The sequence below is a fragment of the Ochotona curzoniae genome, unplaced genomic scaffold (genome assembly GCF_017591425.1).
Source record: "Ochotona curzoniae isolate NIBS_2020 unplaced genomic scaffold, NIBS_Ocur_1.0 contig_430, whole genome shotgun sequence".
NCBI lineage: Eukaryota > Metazoa > Chordata > Mammalia > Lagomorpha > Ochotonidae > Ochotona > Ochotona curzoniae.
The window spans coordinates 16,515,526-16,526,141 of NW_024466219.1; the positions used below are offsets into that span (position 1 = coordinate 16,515,526).

The window sequence follows — 10,616 nt, forward strand, 5'->3', positions numbered from 1 at the left end:
AAAAATACCCTGTTCCTGCATAAATTTAGGAAAATTCCAGAAAAAAAATCACAGTCAGGTCAAAAAGTCTTGTGTCTGAGGCCCTACCAGGGGGAGGAGTTGAAGAATGGATGTGTTTCCTTTGGGTCTCCATAGGAACCACCTGCCTGTGGAGTCAGCTAGAGGGTGCCCAGATGAATGCCCAGGTGGGAATTCAGGGGTCCCCAAGAAGCCACACAGACTAGCCACACAGACACCCCAGCTAGCCAATCAGTCACAGAAATTTATTGGGGCCCTTCGGGTTAGAAACTCTGTAGACACACTGAGATGGACAAAGCACAATGAGTGTTCTAAAGTGGCTGAGTCTCTTTGAGAAGCAAGCCTGGGATCTGTGAGGATAGTTCAACAACATGAGTAACAGGTTGAGCAACAACAGGTGTCGGCAAAAGGGGCACTCAACAGAAGAGGCTGGGAGGAGCCTTGGTAGAGAGTGTGTAATCTCCCTTCCTGACCTGGAGCCTCTTGCAAGCATCCAGGGTTGGAGAGTCCACACTCACCCTTGGTGGCCTTTCTTAGAGTTTTGAGTAACCCCTTTCTTGAAGCCACCTTTGGCCAAGGAGAAAGTTTGATATTCTTAGTCTCAGGATGGTCAAGATATACTTCCCCAGATGGTGCCCCGGTTCCATCACTTTGTGTTCTGCAGGTGGCTCAGGTTGAGAAGAGGCTGGGGCTTGGAGGTGCTGAGTCGTGGTCTTCTGTCTGTGTGGACTAAGAGGTTTCTGGGTCCTGCTCAAAGCACATTGGACTGGCTTGGGTAGGAGCTGAGTCTTGGCGGAGCATCTTCATTTGCACATGGGGTTGGTCCTGGTACAGCTCCAGCATGTGTGTCATCTGAACCAGGGTGATCCCTGGTGCCTGTTCTGCCTCCCGAACTGCAGAGACACAGAAAGGCTTTAATGGTTGGAGGTGTGGTCGGGGCTGACACTGCCTCCCTGGGAACCAACCCTCCTCTTCACTGCAAGTTTCCAAGAGCTTTTTTGCCCAGAAAACTGGCAACTTGGAGCAACAGGGATAGTTTGCCTCCAGGAACTCCCACCCTTTTCTCACTGGGTCTACATACCAGGGTGCCCTCACTTTGGGCATATTTGAACCTGGTCCCAGGGCTGTCAAGGAAGCTCAGAGAGGTCATGAAGAAGGGTATACATGCAGAATGTGGCCCCAGGGCTGAATACTGTCCTGCTGTCTCCTCTGGGGTTGGAATGTAGCTCCTGGGCTTATTAACAGGGCTGTTGCCAATGACAAAGAGCACCCCTTTGCCCTCTAGGATGCATCAGGTGTTTTTCTATCATACTGATTAAGAACCAGGCCAAGGTACCTGCATGGTGACACAGTGGGTTAAGCCAGCACCTGTCATGTTTGAGTCCCAGCTGCTTCTATGGGTGCTAGTTCAAGTTCCAGCTGCTCTACTCCCAATCTAACTCCCTTCCAGGACACCTGGGAAAGCAGTAGAAGATGGTACAAGTGCTTGGGCTCCTGCACCCACACTGGGAGACCCAGGTGGAATTCCAACCTCCTGGCTTCACCCTTGGTCATTGCAGGAATTTAGGCACTTGAACCAGCAGATGGAAGAGCATGCTCTCTTTTTCTGTAATCCTGCTTTTTAAATAAATAAAATAAAATATTTTTTAAAGAAAGCAGACCAAAAGTGGTTTAATGGCTCAGAATGGAATTGAGTTCCTCTTGGTGGGGAAGTCCTGGTGCCAATTCTAAAGGGTCCCACCCCCAGCAGTGAGGTTGTCAGGTAGGGGCACGCACCCCTCACCCTCCCCCCCCCCTTGGGACTGTATCAACTGCACTCACAGGTCCTTCTCCTCCTTCTCCACTTTCGGAGTTTCCACTGCAGCAGAGTGAGAGCTACGAGGAGACATGCAGCCAGTGTGGTCAGGACCGGGGTCAGGGTCCAAGAGCTTTTGTCCTCTTCCGGAAGAGCACTGGGGTGGGAGGCGCCAGGTGGGATGGCAAGAAACAGGAGATGGGGTAGAGCTGAACAGAAGGCTGAAGACCCCTCGCCCCCACCCTTCATTTCCCAGGTGTGGGAACTGAGACCAAGGCCAGTGAATTGCCCTCGTCCTGTGCTGGCTCATAACAGAGCCGGGGCTAGAGCCCGGTCCCCAGGGCCCATGTCCCTTTTGCTCCACTTGACTGTAAATAGCACACTCGACTGTGTGTTACTGAGAGAAAGGGATCTGAATGAAGGTTTGGGACTCCAGCCCTGGTGCTGGGCTCTGCCACAATCTTTCTTTGCTCCCCACCCAGGCAGTTACCTCCCTTCTCTGCAACTTCTGTTCTTCCTTTTAATGACCAAAATCCCCGAAGATTCCAGCCTAAATATTCCGTCATCCCAGATTTTTCTCTAAGTCTAAACATTCAGCTTGTGTTCCCAGGGACTCCCGAGGGAAGGAGGGCGGGCAGCCATGTGTCTGATGTTTGCATCATCACAACTTTACTTTCAGACTGGAACAATAGGAGCAGAGGGCGTAGAGCCAAAGGATGGCACATATGTGCCCGTCCACCAAGAGGAGGGACCCTGGGGCTCACCTCTTCACTGAAGACTCCTTGCCAGGAGACCTCCGTGTGCTTGCTGCTGGGGCCAGGCTGGGCGTTGCTTGGGGGCCACTAGTCCCAGCAGTGATGTGCATCTCCCCACCAGTGCTTTCTTCCATAGATGCCGTCTCTGTGCTGGGGTCTTCCGAGAGCCACACCCCGGCGTCTGGGCTTGTGCCTCCTGTGGCATCCAGGGCTTGCTGCGTAGAAACAGGTGTTGTTTCTTGGAGGCCTTTCCAGGCTGAGCTTCCTGAAATGGAAGCTGATGGCCTAGTGGCTTCTGGGACCTCCCCAGCTGTTTCCTGCTGTGGCTCATAGGCCTCAGTGGTTGCCATCACCCGTTCCTCCATGCTGGTCCCAGCCCTGTAAGTGGTTGAGCTTCCGGTGCTCCATGCACCTGCACTTGCTGAATCGGATGTGGTTCTGGGTGGGGAAGCTGGGCTCCCTGTGAAAGGAGCTGTGGCCTCCATGGAACGCGCTCCTCTGAGGCCTGTGCCTGGAGCTATTGTCTTGGCTGTTCCTGGGGCTTGTCTTCCCTTTGCTGCAGGTGTGGTCTTGCTCCTTCCTGGAGTCGGGACAACACTGTCCCACTCTGTCTTGTGTACTTCCACAGCCTGGGTGGTCCCTGAGGTCCATCTGTCAGGTGCCAGAGATGCTGTTCCTATGGATGCTGTGATGAGCTCTGTAGCTGTGGGGACACTGCTGGGGCCGCCTGTGTGAACAACAGGGGGAGGCCACATGGGAAGCCATCCAGGCCACCTGCTGGATTCAAAATGCTTGTTATACCAAATGCAACCTCACTAAAAGACACAATCTTCAGCAAATATGTTGGAGTAAAACAGAAGTGTGGGTAACCCAGATGCCTTCTGTAGTCAGTGGCAAATATTGACATTTTACATTCCTATCTCCATCCGCCCAGCCCAGTGCCAGGATGCCCATGCTGTCCTTTTCCCCCAGCAGCCTCCACCCTAAGGAAGTTCTACTCTTCAAACAAGAGCAACAGGAAGCACTGCCTCTGGTTGAGAAGCTTAGGACAGCAGATGGCTGGATGGCAGGGTCGATAACACTGATCTGTCCCCCACCGTCTCCTACCAGACCGTCTGCTTTGGAGAGTGGCCTGTTAGAGCTGGAATGCGCCACGTGTGCTCTCCACACCCGTCTCTGATCAGCCCTCTGGAATCTGCTGCCGGGGGCTTGGCCTGGGAGCTGTCAGACATGGGAGAATTGGATGGAGCGCTTGCGTGCATCCTGCTGTGATATTTTTTCCCCTCAAAGCTTTGGTTCAGAGGTGGGGTGGGAGTCCCCTGAGCAATTTCAGTGTTGGTGACTTAGCTCAGATGCAGCTAAGGAGTCCCTCATGGGAATGGGGCTCAAGCAGGCCTCATGGCCTTGAACCTCTAAAACTGTCTTCATTCATAGCCTGCTCCTGATGCTTCATTCAAGCAGAAAATATTGACTTAGGGTCTTTGCCCCATGCTCTGCTTTTCATCAGCACACCCCCACCCCATTCTTCAGTGTTTGGAGCCCTCCAGGGAGGCTGCTGAGCCCTCGCTTCTACCTCCCAGCACTAACTTCACCAAGTGTAGCCATTGGTCATCAGCTCCTACCTGTGGGGAGGGTCAGGTTCATACTGAAGAAAAACATGTTGTTTTGGTCTCCAATGCCACAGCGGTAGGACCCCACATCGTCGGGGGAAAGCTGAGACAGTGTCACCACAAACATGCCCCTCTGTGGGAAGTCTGTGAGAGCCACGCGGCCACGATAGCGGTGGTGAGTGTAGTAGTTGCTGGACACGATGGTGAGGCAGACCCACCTCGGGGGTCCCACGCGGCACCAGTACTTCCTTTGGTGCCTGTTGACTGACACAGGGATGTAGTGGCATTGGATGGTGACAGTTCCCCCAAGCTCCCCAGACACCAGCTTTGGACCCTTTAGAGCATTTGCATCTGTAAACAGAGGGGAAAAAAGTCAGAGCAGAGGGAGTGCTGAGCATAGTCACTGCTCCAGGCTTTAGCTGGTGCTGGAATGAGGGGGTCAGATCACCAAATGCCACAGTGAAAGCAGAGCAGAAGTGGCCGAGCTCAGTCACTGGGAAAGTAGTTGTTACCGCAAGATAGGAAATGGGCTGAAGCCAAGAGGCGCCATCTGAGAGATGGAGATGCGGTAACAGGTGCACTATTTAGCTAATGTTCACTGTGCTGTGTGTGTTCCTATAAAACCATCAAGGGACTGGGCTCTCTCCTCTGTGCCTCAGGAAAGACGCTTGAAAAGATGTCACCTTGAGGACATAGGGCCCTCAACCCGAGAATCCTGTTGTGCTCCATGGAAACAGCATGGATCTGCAGTGCAAAAGCTCACACTGCCCACTCTTCTACAGAAACAGGAAGAGCCAAGTGATACCATCAAACTATGAGTGAGCAGAACGGCAAAAATGGCAGCTTTGGTCTTAAGACAATGTGGTGGAACCACAGTGCATGGCCAGTATACCAGCTGACTTGCATTTGATAGGGCACAACTAGAAACAAAGTATTTTTTATTACCCCTTCATCCTTTCTCTGTGGATTTCCCTGCTTTGCAATCTCAGGCATATCTCATATACCTTCCATTGGTTTCACAGTCTTGCTTGGGAAACAAGTCACTTCCAGTCAAAAATGACACGCCTGGTCCAGCCCAATAGTGGATTACTCTGCTTGCTGTTGGGGGCTACTCTGGGGCAGGGCATGGAGGGTAAGGGCGAGGGAGATGGACAGTTGCAACATGGCTGGTGCTTTCTGCATGTGTCACTGTTCAAAGCTGCCTTGCTTTTACCTCCCAGATATCTTTCTGGTGGCTTTGGCTGCAGCCACTTCCTTCTTCTTCTACTGTCCTTTCATGGCCACACCACCAGGCCCATGACTAAAGGGGTTAATTGTAAAGGTGACTGTGTGCCTGGAAGTCTGGACCCTCCAAAGACTTGCCTGTACCCTGTTATGAGAACATTCTGCTTCCTGAAACACCAAGAAGCAAACAGGAGACCTGCAGTTCCTTGGAACATTAAATGCTTATGGGACAGACAGCTGCCTTTGAAGAGATAAGGTCAGAAATGTGTGCTTATACATTGTTAATCTTCAATACCTGCTTTCTTCATTACCTGTCATGTAGACAGTGTCACATGGTTATCCATTGTCACGTAGATACTTACTATAACCTCCCCCGCAACAACTTATTTTGTTCGAGGCACTTCTTTGTTCATGGCAAGAAGTGGCCACCTGACTGAAGAATAGACATTCCCTTGGAAGCCTCACTCAGTTTCTTTGAACTCTAACACATGGCTTCTGGCTGGTGCCCCGCCCCCTTCCTTCCTGGGAAGTCGTCTTAGTAAAGGCCCACATGTCGACACGGCAAGCACATATTTGGCCTAAAAGAAAGTTAGGTCATACGGCAAGCTGCTTGAGTGACTTCCCAGAAGTTGCTTCTCTTACTTGCCTACAGAAAATCTTGTGCTCTCCATGGCAGTTAAATAATCAACATGATGGGGCAGGCTGATGGCTGATAAAGAGTTCTTCATTAATTCCTACAATGCACACAATTTATTGTAATACCAAAGTTAAGAACTGATTCTGTAAAAACCTTTTGATAGGTTACTGATCAGTGGCTCTCAGTTTTATACAATAGTTAAGGTTTTTGGAATTTTGTGTTAGCCACTCGTGATAATTAAAGGTCAAGTTAGTACTGTAGAATTGATGTGGTGCCGGTTTCTCTGCTCTTTAGTGGGAACAGGTGCCCCTAGCTCACATCCTCCCTTCATTGCCAATAGCCATCTGTTGCTTTGGCTTCCAGTTGAGTGAATCAGTGAGGCCCATGGGTGGGGAGAGGGTAAGGATTGGAGGCTGACTTGGTTTGGGAAAGATCTGTGGCAGGGCAAGGAGAGGAGGGGTCACACCTGTGAAGGGAAGTGTCTCCTGCCAGTAGAGGGATAAGAAAGCTGTGAGCATCTCCTTGGCATAGGGCTGAGTCCTGGAGAGGAGAGAGCCATCCTGCTGCTGGCTCTAGGGAGGGGATCCTCTATGTGCCAAAGAGGAACCTGGCGAAGCAGGGAGATGGGCAAGAAGAGGCCATTCAAGTGTCCACCAAAACACCCACAGGTGGGAGTGGTACCCAGCCAGCCCTGAACTGCTGGTAGTCCAGAGTGCTGGGTACAGGCTCCATGCTCCCCTGCCTCTCTTCATCCCATGGCAAGCAGCAGCTGCCCAGATCAGGAGGGAAGGGAAGCAGGAAAGAAGAGAGGCAGGGGCAGGTCTTATGGCACAGAGGGTTAAACCCGCATTGCACCCCATATCAGAATGCATATTCAAGTCTTGGCCGCCCCATGGTTCCTGCCAGTGCACCTGGAAGGCTCAAGTACTTGGGCTCCAGCCACCCACATGGGAGACCCAGTTGGAGTTCCTGGTTCCTGGTCTTGCCCTGGCCCAACCCTGGCATTTGCGGAATGGAGAGCGAGCCAACAGATAGAAGATTTCTGTCTCTTCTTCCCTGTCGCTCTGTCTTTTAAAGATATCAACAGAACAAACAGTGGGGGTGGCACTCACACTTTCAGACCTTATGCGGGGCAGGGTTATGTTTTTGAGTGAGGATTAAAGTATGGACCAAAACAGTTAACCAGACACTTAGACCTGTCAGAGTCAGAACGTTTGAGCTGCAGGGCACTTCATGTGGGAGGATTGGGTCTTAGCCAAAGCAGCAAGAGCCTGCCTGGAGCCTCACTTGGGAGCCAGGGACACTTGAAGCAATGCCTACTGAAAACATCTCAGAGTGCGCAGTGGGCGATTGAGACAAAAAAGTGATGGTGATCATATCCGCAGGGCTCACTCCCATTCAGCTCTGATTGATTTGTATGCCAGATACAGTTATTACTTCTTGGGGCACATTAGCACAGCATTTTTATTTGTTTATTCAGCAGTTGTTAAACATCTACTTAGGACTAGGTCCTAGGTATTAGCCATGCTAAGCATACACTTCCTCTTAACCTCAGTGGGGCCTCATCCCTGTCCGAATGAAATCCCAACAGCACAGCTCGGAGACAGAGCCACTTGTCATCTGACCCATCTGTACCTGGCCAGCCACACCCCACCAGCCATGTGTATTCCCTCTGCCCACCATGGAGCGGGAACTCCGTGAGTGGATGAATGTAATGTGTATTTATCCACACAGTGTCTTTGTGCTCTTGAACTCCTCAAAAGCAGGGCAGGGCCTTCACCTTGGTGGCCCTTGTGCCGGATCTCACACTCAAGCATTTTGTCAAAATCTCATTAGGAGTGAACACTGCTACCACTGCCTTTTGTGCATTCTACAAACCTCATCTTGAAAATTCAGCTGTCTTTATGTCATCAGCTGAAACAGAAGAGAACAGACAGGGAAAATAGAACAGCTGCAACTACTCTAGAAATCATCAAATCAGGCATATGCCCTTTTGCAAGAGCTCTCACCGGGGGTGAAGAGGCAGACCTGAGCATCCCCTGAGTCCACTGCAAGGCCTGGGAGCCCAGGAGAGAAAGGCATGGAAATGCCCAACTGTGCTGAGTGCTGCTGCCATGGCCACCAGGGCTCTCCGCAGCCTGGAAGACTCAGGTCAGGTTTTGCAAGCCCTGAGTCTGGGCTGTGTGGGGGGACTCACCTTGCAGTAGGTACAGAAGGAGGAGGAGGGGCTTTTTCCATCCTGCCCTCTGGTTGGTGACCTGCAAAGAACACCGGATTGTGTGTGTCAGGGGGGTGGTAAACAGAGGCCCGAGATCAAACAAAGGAGAAGCCAGGGGAGGGGCAGCGGTGGGACCTGGGAGCCCCCTCCATCATATGCTCACTTCTAGTGGTCAGTGCAGGGGTCTGGTCAGGGATGTCCAAGAGCGGATGAGAAACCCCCTCGTTGAGAAAGCTTCATCCTCACGTTTCTGAGCGTGCATGCTGGGCCTGGCTCACAGCCATTGCACTTCAAATTTCCCTTGCACTTGAGGTTCAGAACAGGTGAAATCCCCTCTGTGGGAATCCAAGCCCAGCATTCACTCGCCAGCGCCAAGCTCTAGATTTGTTGAGTGGAGCAGTCACACATTTGAGTGGCTCAGGGTGGCTCAGCCACCTCAGGGTGAAGGGGTCAGGGGACTGCAGGACCTTGGGGAAGTTGATTTGTTTCTCCTCCAGGGGAGCAGGAGGATCTGCCTGGCGTTGTTTGTGGGACTTGGCTGGCATGTGCCAGGTGGTGAAGCACCATCCTCTTCCTGCTTCACCCCTTCCTCTTGGCAGCAGGAGAATCGGCTCCTCCAGGGCACACTTTCTTTCACAGCTCCTGTATCACCCGTCCGTAGCAAGGAATTCTAGATTAAATCTCAAGCTACTCAACCCTATCTTCCTGCCCTTTGGGCCTGTTCTGTTTCTTCTCACAACTTCTAAAAAGCTGTTCTTGGGCCCCAGCCCACACTGAACCTTCCCTTGTTCTGGTCTCCTGCATGGGCCGCGGGGAGCTGTTCCAGGGCAGGATTTGTGCTTCACCCCTTGGCCTTCTGGCTCGGGGACAGGGTCTCGCCCACTGTGAGAGTGCAGTGCATGCAGGAACCCACTGCTCGTTCAGTGAGTACCCGATTAATTATGATCGATCACTGCCTGATGCCCTTTTGCCACAGGTTGATCAAAGTACAGAGATTGCACATCAGCCTGCTTTTGTGTTCCCTGTAGAGTTTTCAGGTACTTTGTGTTTGATTAAAAATCGGCTTTTGATTACATTTACTGCCTGAAGCTCCTAGGCACTGGAGTTTACAATTCTTTTTGCTTCCTTACCCTCATATGAAAGTACTTCGAAAAGTTGATGGAAAAAAATGAAATTAAAAGATATGCTTATTTTAGCACACACACACAAAAAGAAAAAATCTCGTGATCCATGAGTAGTATTTTCATAATGTATGGCTGCTGCACGGGAACCCTCTTCTCCCTGGGCTAGACTAAGCCACCTGCCATTTGAGTTATAGGTTGTGCAGCAGGGAATCCAAGAGAAAAGAGATAACATACGGCAGAGGACATGGGAGAAGAGGGAGAGGAAAGGAAGGGAGGAGGTGAAAGAAGGGAGAAGGGGAGTGGGAGCCAAGGAGCAGAAAACAATGAAGGGTGCGTGGACTGGCCTGGCAGCCCTGAGTGGTCAGCGCAGCCCAGCACTGGCCAGCCGCCTCCACGAGGGCGCCTGTCTGCCCCATGAGGGGTCAGCTTCAGCAAATCATGCTGGCACCCACTGCCTCCTGGCCTTCATTTTCCTTCCGCACTACCATGGCGGCCTCAACCCTTTCCCTGACTCCAGAACTCCTGGTTTCCCGCTGTCACCTGGAAACCCTCACAGGGTGTGCCTCACCTAGTCCACAATTTGATTGATGTTCCCCAAGTTCAAGCTAATTCTGAGGTTGGCAGCTAGATTCCCCCTGGGCTAATTTTCTCCCAGTGCCAAGTGTTGATGCAGCACACGTTGGGGGTCAAAGTCCTTAGGCCACGCCGCTCAGCTCCTCTAAAGCCCCATGGTGCAGCAATCTCTTGGCTCTGGGAGGAGAAACGGTTTCCAAGAGGCAATGAGGAAGCTCAGAGTAGGAGATAACATGTCTCCAGAGAATTATCAGCCTTGATTGGAGACTGGACAGGTAACACTCAACGGCAAGAGTCCAAGTCACCTTCGTTGACCATGACCTTCAGAAATCTTTCATCCAAGGGTACAGGGTGTCCCAATTCAGTAGCTGGGACCACAGGCCTCTGTTCCTATTCACAGCATCGTAGGGGGTAAGATCACATTAGGACTGGGGGTGGGGGAGAATTTATTATCCCTCTGGTCCTGTAGGGAGAGCTAGCCACCTTGTCTTTAGCCCTGACTGTTGCACAACTTCCAGTCCTCTAGTGCCCCGCTGAGCTCCACTTCTCTATTTATCCCTCCCACCTTGTCTATTCTTTGGGCAGTGGACCAAAAGGGGCTTCAAGAAAGTTAACTTTGCCCAAAGCTGACTCAGTGACCCTGACCACACTGCTTTCCTCTC

At 51.6% G+C, this 10,616-nt stretch overlaps 1 protein-coding gene across 1 annotated transcript; it reads right to left on the reverse strand.

Annotated features, from left to right (window-relative positions):
• Positions 1 to 586: 586 nt before the first annotated feature.
• FCAMR (Fc fragment of IgA and IgM receptor) lies at positions 587 to 9,869 on the reverse strand. Its single transcript, XM_040985793.1, has 6 exons — positions 9,834 to 9,869; positions 8,237 to 8,297; positions 4,191 to 4,529; positions 2,578 to 3,295; positions 1,840 to 1,970; positions 587 to 911 (listed from the first exon to the last, which is right to left on the reverse strand). The coding sequence occupies exons 1-6, from the start codon at positions 9,867 to 9,869 to the stop codon at positions 748 to 750; spliced, it is 1,449 nt and encodes a 482-aa protein (XP_040841727.1). The 3' UTR covers positions 587 to 747.
• Positions 9,870 to 10,616: the final 747 nt, after the last annotated feature.